The sequence below is a fragment of the Mauremys reevesii genome, linkage group 8, assembly GCF_016161935.1.
Source record: "Mauremys reevesii isolate NIE-2019 linkage group 8, ASM1616193v1, whole genome shotgun sequence".
NCBI classification, from domain to species: Eukaryota; Metazoa; Chordata; order Testudines; family Geoemydidae; genus Mauremys; species Mauremys reevesii.
The window spans coordinates 101454568-101469529 of NC_052630.1; the positions used below are offsets into that span (position 1 = coordinate 101454568).

Sequence of the window (14962 nt, forward strand, 5' to 3'; positions counted from 1 at the left end):
TTGTTTTCCCCAGAAAATCAGCACTCGCTGTTCAGCTTTGCACAGGTATGTGTGTTACATGATGATGGCTTGAAAAGAAAAGCTCCCAGGACACCATCTCTCCAAAAACTCCCACTCTTTGTCACTGTTATCATTGTATCTACCCTGACTGTTATGCTCGCAATCAGATCAGACCAGGGCAACACTGAAGCTCCATAGAAACTATAGGATCAAACAACTGAAAGGAGGAGAAAATAGTGCTAATTAATTATAACACCAGGGCTGATCCACTCTAGCATGATATAATGCTGTGGTTTAAAGCCAGTTAGTGCCATTTCCAATAAGCATCCTCATTCAGAACGGCAGTTAGAAGTGGCTTCTATCCATTGATGGGAGTGCTTCTAAATGTACAGGAAAACATCATCCATATCTCCTCAGATAATAGGGAGCTGACAATACACTCACTGCCCACCATCATCTGGAAGCAAAAAATGTCTTCCTCTTTTCATAAACAATATGATTTTTGTTGTGGTGGCTTGAGACTTGCTGGAGAATTCAGTGTTGTCTGATAGAGAGAAACCTCTGATTTCTAATTTGAGCGATTACAAAGATTTAATCTTTCTTTGTGCATCTCATTTTTCTTTCCCTTTGTGCCCCTTCCCTTTCTTTAGGGTAACTTAGATGTGTTTGCCTAAACCAAAGGCGTACGCGGGTCTGGTAAGTGGCGCCTCTGGACTGGAAGGTCAATGTTTTAAATCCTGCTGAGGACTAAACTTGGATGAATTCCATAAACTAATAACCCAGCACAGTGCTTCAAATTGATGGAGGTGCTGTCCTCTAGATGAGGCATAAAAACAGAACTGTGATCTGCTTGGCAGAGACCCCACAGGACTTATCAAAGACGAACAGGAGCTGCTAACTGGTTTGCCCTTGTCAAATCCTCCTCGTCACCAAAGCTTCACTTCCTGGTCCAAAGAAATGACATCGGACCTTATGAAAATGAGATGCAAACTTGAAGGAGCCGTCCTGCTTCTAATTATTGAAAGCAGTTTGCTGTGCTTCGTGAAAGCAAGAGAATCCACACCCTGGGAAGTAGAATGACCCTGAATTTCTAAAAGCAAAACAAAAGCTGATGGATGGTGCAACCGCGCTCTGCAGTAGTGACATTATTAAATGATTAGTGAGCTATTAAAGCTGCAACACTTAGTTTCTCCACTAATGACTTGTACTGCTAACTGGGCTCCAAATGGAGATTTTTATTGCGTCCTGATGCAGACAGAATACTGGGGGCTGCGATTGCAGTGAATCGTTCTAAGCAGGCAGGCGCACAATCGGAGGAGCAAATCTTGATTGAAAACTAGTAATGGATGACTGCCTCAGTTGCCTCGCTCTTCCAATGGTAGGTGCCTTAGAAATGTGAATAATAATAAATAGTAAGAAGTCTGGGACATTCGGCTTGGTTCGGATGAGGATCCAAAAGTTTATGTCCTTATCTGACCCTCTTGCGTGTGCAAAATTTGGCAGCTAATGTGCAAGAACAGACCCTGTCCTGTACTTTCCCAAACATGCTGCTTCCCTTAAGGCTGGGCATACTCTGACGACAACCTTTCTTATGGTAGGGGTTTTTTTGCACTCAGTTTCTAGTCCCAGTCAGAACTAGGGAGTGCAGAGGTGAACAAAATTGAAGGGTATCATAGTAGCATAAGGGTAGTTAAACTCCGGAATGGACTTCTAAAGGAGTCTGTGGAAGCCCCATCATTGAAGGTTTGTAAAAACAGGTTTGAAACACCTGCCAGGGATGGTCTAGGTTTACTTGGTCCTGCCACAGCACAGGGGGCTGGACTTGATGACTTCTCAACGTCCCTTCCAGCCTGACTTGTCTGTGATTCTGTGTGGTAGAGGGTGGAGGTTCATCCAGACGTTTTTGAACATCAGAAAAGATCTGGGTTTGGTTTCGTTTGAGTGCAGGTGCCTTCGGTTCAGTTCTTGCTATAGGCAAACTGCATGACCCACCTCTGCCAAAAACGGAGGGGTTAATTCTCCTCACCCTTGCAGTGGTTTCACTCTAGTGTGCTCCTGCTGTGCAGTGGGGTGAGAACAGACTCCAGCCCCTCATTGCTTTCTGGTCTAAACAAATGTCATCACTCTGCTTTAGCTTTCCTCAAAAAGGTCTTATCACACACACACACACTATGAACTAATTGGGCTATTTTCCTACAGGCTGGGCACGGGGACAGAGTGAGACATTGTTACTGCTATTTCTGTTTTTACATATTTGCTCAGATAATATGTTGATGGAGGTCATATAAGTACCTAGGTAGAAAGATCTAGTCTGTCCATGATGCGACCATCAAATAAGGCGGGGACTGGATGACTCGACACTGGTAATAGAATCTACAGCTTTTCACCTCTAGCTTGCTGGTTTGAATCCAGATAGGTCATTACTGATTTGAGGTTGTCCCCATTTGATAGCTATTCAGTGGTCTATGTGACAATATCCTGGACAAACCTTATGGAATTAAGAAAAACTTTAAACTTTACTAAATTAGGCTTAATATCTTTGGGATCTATTGTATTAAGAATGCAGTTGTTTAGGGGTTATTGTAGGATTGTTTGTAACTTTTCTGGGGCCTTGGCTAATGTAAATGTTAGGAACTTCCAAGAATTGTTCAGGTAATACATGAGAAGAGGGTTTCCTAGGAGGGACGTGGGAGGCCTTTTGAAGCTACGCCCTGGAGGGTAACCTAATTACCTGCTCCTGAAAGCTCCAGGTCCAAGACCCCTGAACTGTATGAAGGAGGGACTAAACTTTTCCTGAGTGTCCTAGTTCTGAGCTGAGGCTACGAACTTGTGACCACAAAAGAGAACCCCTCGGGGGGCTTGACGGACTTAGCTGACAGAGCCCATGGTGGAGACAGTGGTGGTGATCTCTGGTAAGCTTATTAGCACACATGTAGTTTCTTTTGTTGTTTGTGATATGTTTTCTCTGTAGTTCTTTTACCTTAAGAATAAAATAGACTTGCAGAGGAAGTGCTGTATGGTTACTTATAACCGATACCAATTATACTGTGTACTGTCTCCGGGGGCGGAGAAGCAAGCAGGCCTGTTTAGGCAGACTGTCTTTTGCAAGGAAAATCACAGTTTAGTCATGGAACTGTGCAGCCTACAAATACCCTGGTCAGGAGGGAGACAGACACATGTGTCTACCTCAGAGAGGTAGTGGCCAGGGAACCTGGAGTGGGCATTCTTGCTGTACTGTACAAGGGAATACAGGTGCAGTTGCCCTGAACTGTGACAGTTTCTATAGGGAATGTGTTTTCAAGTCTCAGTCCAGTATGCATGCCACTAAGTTGGCAGCCTTAGCAAAGACATAGAGGCCTGTATGGGGCATGGAGACTGACAAGAGGCAGCTGTGAAAACAGACCTCTCCATTGAAACACAGTGGTGGGGTATCATGGAGAAGCTAGCATGACGGTTGCCTAGGCTGCACCTATTCTGTAGGTGTAAACAGAGGGCTTCCCTCCCCAGGGCTGTCAGTCAGGCACTTCCCACCACCACAGCACCTACAACAAAGAAAGACAAAGAGGAGGACAGTGGGGGCTCATTCTAGCAGAGGAATCTAAAGACATTAGCCCTGACAAAATGTCCTGGAGACTTTACTGAGCCCAGTTATTGCTCAGTGGTTTTAATGTGCTGGGCAAAATGAAAGAGAGCATAAAATCAAGCCATAAATGTTTAACAGCCCTCTCCTCTTCTTTCTCCAGCTACTTGGAACTCATAAACTTTGCTGCTGCTTTGAGTTCAGCATCTGCAGAATCTTAAAAAAACAAAAACAAAAACAAAAACCAACCACCCCCAAATTCCAGCAACAATGACAAAACTCTTTCCAAGAGATGCTGCCTCTATGGAGTGATAGGATCTACTGACTCTCTAACGTCACACTTCCATGCACATACAGGCAGTAGCCCTGTAATATGTAGCCAGAATGCAAGGAAACGTACCTTATACTGCAGCTATGCAAATTTTCTCCTAGGCTGACAATTACACGCATAGGTAACACCCCCACAGCCCATGCATACTCCCAGATTTATACTGTGCATATCAATAGTTCTGATTGTCCTGAGTGGTATAACAGAGCCCATAGGATAGACAGTATAGATGTCAACAGCATGTGAAGTGGTAGGATGAACATCAGCATTAAAGTCCTATTGGGGACGCCTTTTGAAATAGACTTTCAATAGAAGTAGTGGAGCCACTTAGAATACTACTAGGCAAAGCACTGGAAACTATATAGGAGGGACCCTATCCAGGATTGGCCAGACTGCAATTCTGAACAGTCATCAAAGGTCATCTACCATAGCTAGACCTTAGCTAATTTACTAAGCCTCTTAGGGTCACATCTGTTTATAACATTTTCCAGCTTCCAGTCACAGAGTCAAAACTTTCAACTATTCCGAGTTGGTCTTTCTCCCTTTCTGGAAAAAAAAATGAACAGGGTTCTGACCAGGCTGCATGAACCCGATTTCTAAATCTCATTTGTTCTGATATCCTAATGTGAGTGGGTGGATAAGAAAAGCTTCATTTAGAAGCTGGCATCTTTATGCAAGTGGCTTAAAACCCTCTGACACGTTGCAATTCCAGTATTTCTTTCTAATGGAAGCACCAGCAGCTAATTGATATAATTTTACAAAATAAAACAGAAATAGATTGATTTTCCTAAACTGGCAAAGGAAAATGGCACAGAGCAGCTAAAATGGAAGGAGTGTTGTGGTCAATTTAGATTCACCAGGTTCTGTACAATGAGGTTCCCAACTCATATACTGTGTAACTGCCACTGAAACAGTGGTTATTGTCACTGGCCAATGGACACCTTGAAAAATACTGCAGAGTAGAATTTAGATTTTTTTAATATATAGTGTTTTGGCTTTGATTATCCCCAAGTGCTCGTTGGATACCAGCAGTTCATGACTGTGTAGGCAAACATAGCAGTCTTTATGTCCTCAGTCAAATCTCGCATGGCAGAGCCATAGATGATGAAACCTGTTTAATTCATAATGGGCGAAATTTACCCAGTGTTGAAGGCAAGCCCAGAGAATTGCATAGGCCTCGTGCGGACCCTCAGCACAGGGGTGCATTTCACCCAATGCAAACATTGTCCAGGACAACAGTGTTCCCGTTTGTTTGTGGGTTTTTTTGAAAATGACCCTGGATTGTTTAATTTCTACCAAATCAATCATATTAGTGAAGCCTCAGAGCAGTCGCCTTGCTGTAACATCTCAGCAAGATGAACAGGACCTCTGATAGCGCAGTGTCTACTTAGTACTGAATGTTAAGGTTGGCATTGGGTGAACTTCATGGTGATTAGAGACAGAGTAGGCCTGATAGGTAATTTTGTGCAATGCCCTCCCACTTCACAGTTCCAAGGATTAGTCTCTACTGTGTACCTCCCAGTTCTGTTTTCAGATCCAAGTCTCTAGGTCAGGAATTACACCACAGAACCAAAGTACAGTAGCTCCTTCCTAGGTCAGCAGGTGTGTGCAGCTCAAGATGAGCCCAAGCCAATGTTTCAGCTCTCAACTTTGAGGTTGCCTACTGAACCATTTAGAGTTCATACTATGAAATTCTAGATATCAGCTCCTGCAGGCAAGTGCAGTACTGCTGAGATGCTGGCTGTTTTCCTGCAGGAGGATACCCTGGACCAGGAGAAGCAAGTTAATGTGCATCATGCCTGATTAAACTTCTTGGGTATTTACTTTCCCTCATGAGAGATGAAAGTATGCTGAGATCCCAGTGACATTCGCGAAGTACATCAGAGGGGCCTGTTTCTTTCCCTTTATGATTTCACGCAACATATTTTCTGCCTATGAAAACAAGAAGCAAACCAGAAGACACTTGCTTTAGCAGCTGACATAAGTTATTTTGTTGACCCTGCCCTGAAGCTTTTGGCATTGTGGAATGGTTAATGTAAAACTTGTTCATGCATCAAATAACAGTAATTTACCTTTAAACTCTGCTTGTTTCCCCTCACCCCCAAGTCCTTTTCAAAGAAGTTCCTTAACTAAAAACTCACAGATATGAAGTTAGGGAGAAATGTGGCCAGAACATTCTTGGATTACTACCGGCTAAACACCATATCAGAGAGACCACTGGCACCTATCCCCAACACACGGTAGGTCAGAAAGCAATCTCAGCTCTTTTTACGTTTGTTTCTCAGGACTACGTTTTTAATACCCTTCCTGACTACACTTCACTGGTATCTACAGGATTGTGGCTTTCTAATAAGTTTGTTGTTCTAATTCTTTTTTTATGTTATTGACATTTCTTTCTAAACCAAGCAGTTAGGATCTGAAAAATACCTGGGTTATGCCTAAAATATTATTCCAGGGATTTTGGAGATCTCACGCTTGCATTCTTCTCTCCTGCTAGCTGTACACCAAACTGCGGTGTCTTCAATGGACGTATTCCTACTTACACCAGTGTAAGAGAGGGGAGCATCAGACCTGCTGTATTTTAAATACCTTTCATTCTGGAAGTGAAATCTTGCGTGCTCGGGGGAAACGGCTTTGTTTCTCTTCAGGCCAAGTCTGGCACCGGCAGTAGTGTGATAGATTCCACACACCACCCTGCCAATGAGCCTCCGCTCTGGACGAAGGGATCACTTGGAACAGGGAGAGAACAGCTAATGCTTCAGGTCCACTTGACGCTCAGCTTCTCTGCTGAAGCAGGCAGCTAATCTGACAACCGTGAACAATCCCTGGGGCTAGTCACATGTGCAAAATTAAGCACGTGTATATTTATGGTGCCTCAGCCATCGGGACCAGTTGTAATGGCTGTTGTGATGCAGACACATGTCCACTAGGAAATGGGGTGAAACCACCTTACAAGGCAGCATGAACTAAAGAGCACATGAGCAGAGCATTTCAAGTTCCCAGTTTCTCATCTCCGCTCTGGCACTGGCCTGCTACATAGCCTGGGGCAATTCACCTCACCTTTCTGTGCCTCGGGGTACATATGCACTTAGGATTTACACCTTCAGCTCTATCTCAAGGAGCCATACCAGCGCTAGCTTGTACTGAGCTAGCTCACTAAAAATATTGTGTAGCCGTGGTGGTATGATATGCAAGAAGGGCTAGCGTCCCCGAATACGATCCCATTCAAGACATTAGGCATGTACCAGGAGCAGCTAGCCCTTCCCACGGCTCACACTGCTGTGATTACACTTCTGTTTGTAGAGCACTAGCTCAAACAGAGTCAGCACAGGTCTGTCTCTTTAAGCTGGGAATTCCACCCACAGCCTGAAGTGTAGAAATACACACAGTTTCACTGTCTGTGAAGCAAGGATAATAGCCCTGAGCTCTCCTGGGAGGATTATAATAAATGCAATGCTTTGAACACACAAAGCACCGTGAAAAGTTACAAGCAGACCAAGCAGGACTGGCATTTCCATTTCCTAGGAATGTCTGGAATTTTGACATTTGCTTTCATTCTTATTTGGAGAAAAACTAAAGAATTTGGAAATTTTGGGTCAAATTAAATTTTCAGAAAAAAATTATCTTTGGGTCAATCCAGATATTTCAGTGTTGACATTTTAATTTTGTTTTTAAATTTATTTTATATATAATATGAAATATCAAACTGAAATCTTCTGTTCCCACAAGGCCAAGAGTTGGTTTTGATTTGTTTTGTAATGAGATTTCTGCAGGAACGTGCATCAGTTGAGAAAAGTCGGCATTTTCGGAGGGAAAAATGTCCTGATGGAAAATGTTTGACCAGCTCTAGTGACAATATTTTTATAGCACATTTCAGTCTAGGCCACAGATCAGCTGTCAGGGATTCTTTTGAGAACGCTGCGTCTTAAGTATGTTCCACTTACAGCCATTTTGGCAGATGCTTATTGACATGGTTGGATTGTGCCCGTTCTGCTGCAGTAACTATTGAAACATTCTCCATCTCCCTTTCTCCGCTGATGACTTTGACAGAACAGTTTGTGGCCAGGATGAAGGGGGATCACCAGCTGTGCAGTTCTTATTGCTGTCCTTCTGCAGAGACCAGCAGGGCTGGTGATGAAAAGCATCTACCATCTTCCTCCTCTCTTCTCCTGAAACTGAATGCATCATTTCTGCCAGACTCCTAGTGTCCACTGCCTTTGGGTCTGGGAAGCCGAGCCTATTACAGAACCTAATTACCATCAGGCATTGTAATGCCCTTCAGTAGCACCACTCAGTTACCTCAGCATAAGGATTATTTTTTAAAATTAAAGAGCTGCTGTCAGTGCTAACAGAAGCATTGTAATCTCATCAGGCATCCATGCCCATCTCCATAAAGACAGATAAACCAGAAGGGAAGTTTATACATGTATGTAATAATTTTGCACAGTGTCAATTTCTTTTGTTACCCTCACAACTCTACTGGGGGGTGGGGGGAGGATTCTTTTGTCTAGACTACTATCGCATACTACAGTAAATTTCTACATATTGGTTAATACTCACCCCAAAGACGAAGTATGTTTAGGGAATAGATTTTAAGTGATCCATGTTGTTAATGTCCTGATAGCTCAGTAAATATATCAGATTCTCCCAGTAAGTAGACAAATGCCTTTTCTATCTGTGTCATGGGCTTATTTACATAACATATGATCATAGCTCTTTTGTGCATGTGTGTGTATACAGGGCCGTCTTTAGGCATATTCAGCATACGCAGCCCTGTAGGGCACCCAAAAATTTGGGGCACCATCGGGACCATAGGCACCAATTTCTCATCTTGCTGAGGGGTGCTCAACCCCCCATCTCCGCTCCTGGCCCCGCTCCCACTCCACCTCTTCCCACCCCTGCTGCACCTCCGCCCCACCTCTTCCCCACCTCCTCCCTCAAGCATGCCCCATCCCCACTCCTCCCTCTCCCTCACAGAGCTTGAACGCCACGAATCAGCTGTTTGCAGCACTCCAGAAGCGCTGGGAGGGTGGGGGAGGAGTTGGTAAGCATGGGGCTGCCAGCACATGAGAGGGGGAGGGACAGAGAGGGGAGCTTGGCTCCAGTGGGTGCTCTGCACCCACTAAATTTTCCCCGTGGGTGCTCCAGCCCCAAAGCGCCCATCCACAGAGTCTGCGCCTATGAGTGGGACAGCAAGTAAGAGCAGGTTGGCTCCCGCACACCCAGCATGCACTGCAGTCTCCTTACTAGGCATAAGGGAGACGGTCTGGGGGTCAGGTCTCTGCGGGGAACCGTGACTCTCCGCAAAATTCTGTGAATAAATCAGAATTTTTTCTATAGCGCTGCTTCTTTAGTGCAAGTATAGTCCATCAGCATTATAGTGTGCTTCATTTGTTTAAACTGGTTTTAATAAAGTGCATGTGGCAAGTTTTCCAGTACTGTAAGCTTATGTTTGCGTTGCTAAGAGCAAGTCGGGCATAGGGGCCCCAGTTTAACAATGCTGTGTAGAGCCCCATAAATCCTCAGGACAGCACTCTGTGTGTGTGTGTGTGTGTAATATATATATTACACACACACACACACACACACACACACACACAGAGTGCTGTCCTTAGGATTTATGGTTACAGTTTCAAAGAAATACTTCATTTCATTCGTGTGTGTATATATATATATTACACACACACACACACACACACACAAATGAAATGAAGTATTTCTTTGAAACTGTCATGTTAACTGGAAACTTGTTCAAGGAGAAAGTCCTAGAGCTACTACTGGGAAGAGAGTTTTGAGGCTTTAATTATGCCTGGCTCAGAAATGACAAAAGAAATGGATCTGAATATATAAAATGGTACCAAATATCTATGTAATCAGGGCTAATTATATGGCACAGATATTCACTTGAACCAGGACATGTTTTGACTACAGTTTATGAAAATACATTATAACATTACCAGGTTCTCCCTACTCATGAAAGGAAGGCGGCAAAAAGTTAATAAATATGTGAAAGAAAACTAATTGGATCCTTTGTGCCAGCTACTATACATTGTTGTTTGAGGGAATTAGTGCTGCTGAATGGTGCTGGATTGACATGCCTTAAAATAATAATAGTCTGTGACACTTATGTAGCGCATTTGATCAGAGGATCTCAAAGCACCAAGAGTTAAGTGTCACTGTCCCTATCTGACAGATGGAGAATTTTAGGCATAGAACAGGGAAATGACTTGCTCCTGGCTATATTTAAAGTCAAAGACATCTCTAGTAATAGATTTGAGGTTCCCTGACACCTAATCTAATGCGCTGGACCAGGCTGCCTGCCGCTTAAAATCATCTGTTTACCGACAGATCTATTAGACCAGTGGTTCTCAAACTAGGGTCGCCGCTTGTTCAGGGAAAGCCTCTATCGGGCCGGGCTGGTTTGTTTACCTGCCGCATCCGCAGGTTCGGCCAATCGCAGCTCCCACTGGCCGCGGTTTGCTGCTCCAGGCCAATGGGGGCTGCAGGAAGCGGTGCGGGCCAAGGGATGTGCTGGCTGCCCTTCCCGCAGCCCCCATTGGCCTAGAGCAGCGAACCGCGGCCAGTGGGAGCCATGATCGGCTGGACCTGCGGACGCGGGAGGTAAACAAACAGGCCGGCCTGCCAGGGGCTTTCCCTGAACAAGCGGTGAACCGGCTTTGAGAACCACTGGCCTAGACCGTTGGAAGTGGAAGGCCTTGTTTACATGTGATGGCCACTGTTTTGGCCAACACACCAGGAATTGAACCAGAGGCTTCCAGAGCTACAGCTTGAGCTGAAGTGGGGAATGCTAATGATTAATCTCTCTGCAATCTGGCCCACAGAGGGACCTGTAACATGCTCACCAGCCAGCTACTTACACACAAAAGTTATATCATTTAACTCTACCGGTAAAGTGATACAATCCCTCTGCCTCCTAGTACAGATGCCGTTATTCCAGGATGAAAGGGGACAGCTTTCCCCATGAGGCATCTCTATAGTGATATAACTGCATCCACAGGAGGGGATACAACTGCTCTGGTTATCCTGGTACAAAAACTGTGCAGATGAGGCAGGCCGACATTTCCCTTATACCGACTCATGCCCCGTCCATGAATGAAGCTCTATCCAGTACAGGAGGGGCCACTGCTAAGGTTAAGATGGGATGTCAGTCCTTGAAGTCGCTGCTGAGTCTGCCAACAAGTGTGTCAGTTATGGTGGGGCATTTTGTGTTGTGAACACCTGGAAGCTTGAAAGTAATCTCAGACCCACCGACTCGACTCTTTCTCCCCCATCCCTGTTGCATTCCTTATTGCACATCGGTGGTGAATTACAGGATGAGGATAATTGTCGTCTTCTCCTCACCCTTCAGTGGGGACTCCAGCCCCCTCCCACTTCTCATACTTCTCTTTAAAGGGGTCATGGTCCCCATCCTCCCCGCAGGAGACCAACTCCCTCCAGCTCTTCTGTGTCCTTTGCCACCAAAGCAGGGGCAGCTCTAGGCATTTTGCCGCCCCAAGCATGGCAGGCAGGGTGCCTTTGGCGGTTTGCCTGCAGAGGGTCCACTGGTCCCGCGGCTTCGGCGGACCCTCTGCAGGCACGCCTGCGGGAGGTCCACCGAAGCCCCGGGACCAGCGGACCCTCCGCAGGGAAGCCGCCGAAGGCAGCCTGCCAGCTGCCCTCACGGCGCCGGCAGAGCGCCCCCCGTGGCTTGCCACCCCAAGCACGCACTTGGCGTGCTGGGGCCTGGAGCCACCCCTGCACCACAGGGTGTCCCAACCCAACTCCACCCTCACTTTGCTCCGTGCCTGCTGCTCGCCTCTGCCTCCCTGACCCCTATAGAAATCTGCATCTGGCCAGCTAGCCTTCCACCTCCCCATGTCTGAGCCTTTAACTCAGCTCCCAAAGGAAGTGCATCCCAGAGCTCAGGGATCATTTCTCACTAGGACTAGTTTCAGGCAGTAAGTCCTGATTTGCCCTGGTTCCCTGCTCCTGGAATACTTCCCCGATTTCCAAACCAGCATCCCCTTCTACATCTTAAAAACAGCCAAGGGCCTGCGTCATCTAGGAGAGAAGTGGTTATTTTCCTAGAGGCTAAGCTTCCCTTTTGAAATATGTAAGTGTGTGTTTAGATGACCCAATGGGGGAGGAAAGGTTGTAATGTCCTCATATGTGCACTAATGAATTAAAAGCATTGCTGGAAATGCTAGACACATTATGGAGTGAGGATATATGTGTCTTGGAAATCACTAATTAAGCAACAGAGACCTCAAAATTAGAAATCATTGGTCTGTTAGAGCTGTTTGAGCAGACAACATACCACCTTAGCGTGAAGAACTTGGAACATTTCAGAGGGACTAAATCTAAGGTACAGCTCACCCTGCAGCCATAGGCTGCTATCTAAGGGTGTGCTAAGTGCACACAGACCAGAAGAATACAGTTTAGAAAGTTCTAATGGCTTTATGAGAGACCTATTGATAAAGGGAAGGGTATGTGGCTTCCATTTCTTATTGCGTTCTTCCCCTTTCTGCTCTTCAGTAACTCTCAAATTGTGCCACAGTTGTGTTAGAATCATAGACTATCAGGGTTGGAAGGGACCTCAGGAGGTCATCTAGTCTAGCCCCCTCCTCAAAGCAGGACCAGTCCCCAGACAGATTTTTGCCCTAGATTCTTGAATGGCCCTTTTAAGGATTGAACTCACAACTGTGAATTTAGCAGGCCCATGCTCAAACCACTGAGCTATCCCTCCCCACAAAGGAAGTACAGGAGCTAGATCCCCCTTATTATAGGTGGGGCCGCTTGTACCACCTATTGTTAAAGTTGCTTGACACTTCCCATTATAAGTCCCTGTGGTCAGTTGCTTATAACTTTGCCAAGCTTCGATCATTTGGACTGAAATTTTCCATGTCGGGTAGAAGGTCCTCACTGCTGGTGACCCTGGTGGGTGTCAATGTGATGCTACCTGGTGGGATTCCTGGGTGGGGGTTCAGATTGCTTTTTTAAAACCTAGGAAATTACACCCAAAACCCGATGTTAAAAGAATGTTATGATTGCAGAGTTGAGCATTCAAAGTTAGGAAATGCTAGAATTAACCTTGCCTGGGCAGCCCTCATGTGTGTGCATTATAATGCAGTCTTTAATTGCATAATCACATCATATTTTCCCACGGGACTCCGGCCTCATTCAGTGCACAGGATAGACCTGTTCTGGGGATGAATCAGGGTTGTGTGGTCTGTAGGACCCCTGCATCATTTGTTGCAGAACTTGGAAGGTAAGTAGTAAGCAAGGCAGTAAGAGGAGGAATGGTCTCCTGGTTAAGGCAGTTGAATGCTGCCCTGGAGAACTGGATTCTATCCTGCCATAGAGTTCCTGGATGAGTCACTAAAACCACATATTTCACAGGTGGTCATTAATTGTGCGTTCCTCATTTTCTGGATGTCCAACTTGATATATGGGGTCTGATCTGCAGAAGTGCTGAGCGCTCCCAACTGCAACTGAAGCCAATGGGAGCTGTGCTTCTAACATCTAAAGTGCTGTATAATACATGTACTCTGGCAAATCAGGTCCTAGGCTTTTCAAATCGGGTGCCCAAAATTCATGGGTACTTTTGTTCTTTGTGCCTCAGTTCTCCCTCTGTAAATGAAGGATAGGATCACCCCTCGCCTCGTAGGGAAGTCATGTTTGTGAAGCCTTTGTATACTCTAGTGATGAGTGCCACAGAAAAGGCTATGAGGAAATTAACAATTCTGTCTTCAGAGTTGGGCTTTAATAGGGTGAAGTAAATAAGGCCTGGAGCCATACATTGAACAATGCAGAGAAAGCAAAATATTGAATAGCTGCTAACGAACTGAACACTGTTCATTCTGTGCACTGAATGAGTCAAGAGTCCTGTGGAAAAAGTCGTATGTGATCACACGATTATCTTGTTTCAGACCCCACTCTATGTCAAACCAGGTTTGATGTACCATGAAGGCCATGAAGCCTTCGGAACCGGTTTTGTACCGGACAAGGAGTTTGTCCTGCAGTGGAATTTTGGAGGCTGTCCGCTATGTCAGTTTTGCAGGATTGCAAAATGGCTCAACTTCCTGGGTGTCTTTGTGCCTTGAACATCATTGATAAGACAGCTGGGGCATGGCTTGACCGGATTGCGTATGCCAAATAAATAAACACAACTAAAGATTTGTGTCGTAATGCAAACGCACAAGGGGGAAAAAGGAAGGTTGCACAGGCAATCTTAATTCTGGCATTTCCTAATGGTTGGGTGCTTGGCTTTGCAACCTTGACAATGTTTTTAATGTAATTTTTTGTGTGTAGTAAGTGGGCTGCTGACTAGGCATTCTCCATGAGGACCCCAGGACTCTGGAACTGGCTCCTGTGCTCCTTGGTCCATATGTAATAACCTCCTGGAAAAGATGGAAAGGCCATTTATTTCATAGGGTCTATGGATATGGGTGAGGGTATGTTCCTGGGTAGGATTGGGCATGAGCCTTGGAGACGTTCTTGAGCCCATTCTTGTATTTTCCTTCTATTTCTTCCTTTGTTTATCACGTTGTCCCAAACGGTGTCAGAATTCTTCCTTGCTTTGATCCAGCCTATACTAACGTCCTTGTTTATACCTTGAGGCTTCCAGTCTTGGCTAGTGAAATTCCCTCTGTAGTGGTCTTTCTAAATCCCTACTCTGTACACTTCAAGAACTGCATCAAGAATACTGTGGCCAGTTTTCACACATGCTATGGGAATTGGGACGGAGACCACCAGCTTGTTTCATAGAGATCACTAAACAGCTGTTTTCTTTCCTCCTCTTCATCTTCCTATGTTGTTCTTCACTCTGCTTATTTGCTGCTGCATCCAACTCTGGGAAGCCTCTTAGTAAAACATTTTGTGATTGTTTTTAGGGGGAACACTAAGGCCCAGCTCCTCCAAGATATTAAGGCTCCTAACGTCCACTGAAATCAGTGGATGTTAGGCTCCTAAATACCTTTGGGAATCTGTGCCTAATGGTTCAGTTGTCCCTTGGCCTACATGCTTGTAAGGAGAAGTAAGAGCCATCTTCACAC

At 45.3% G+C, this 14962-nt stretch overlaps 1 protein-coding gene across 2 annotated transcripts in view; it reads left to right on the forward strand.

The window, feature by feature from the left end:
• LOC120371080 (BEN domain-containing protein 5) overlaps window positions 1-14962 on the forward strand; it is a 1353498-nt gene that overhangs the window by 1324195 nt on the left and 14341 nt on the right. For both annotated transcript variants that reach the window (XM_039486580.1, XM_039486581.1), the window contains one exon: window positions 6052-6148. In XM_039486580.1, coding sequence (XP_039342514.1) covers window positions 6052-6148 — 97 coding nt within the window. The remainder of the gene's footprint in view (window positions 1-6051; window positions 6149-14962) is intronic.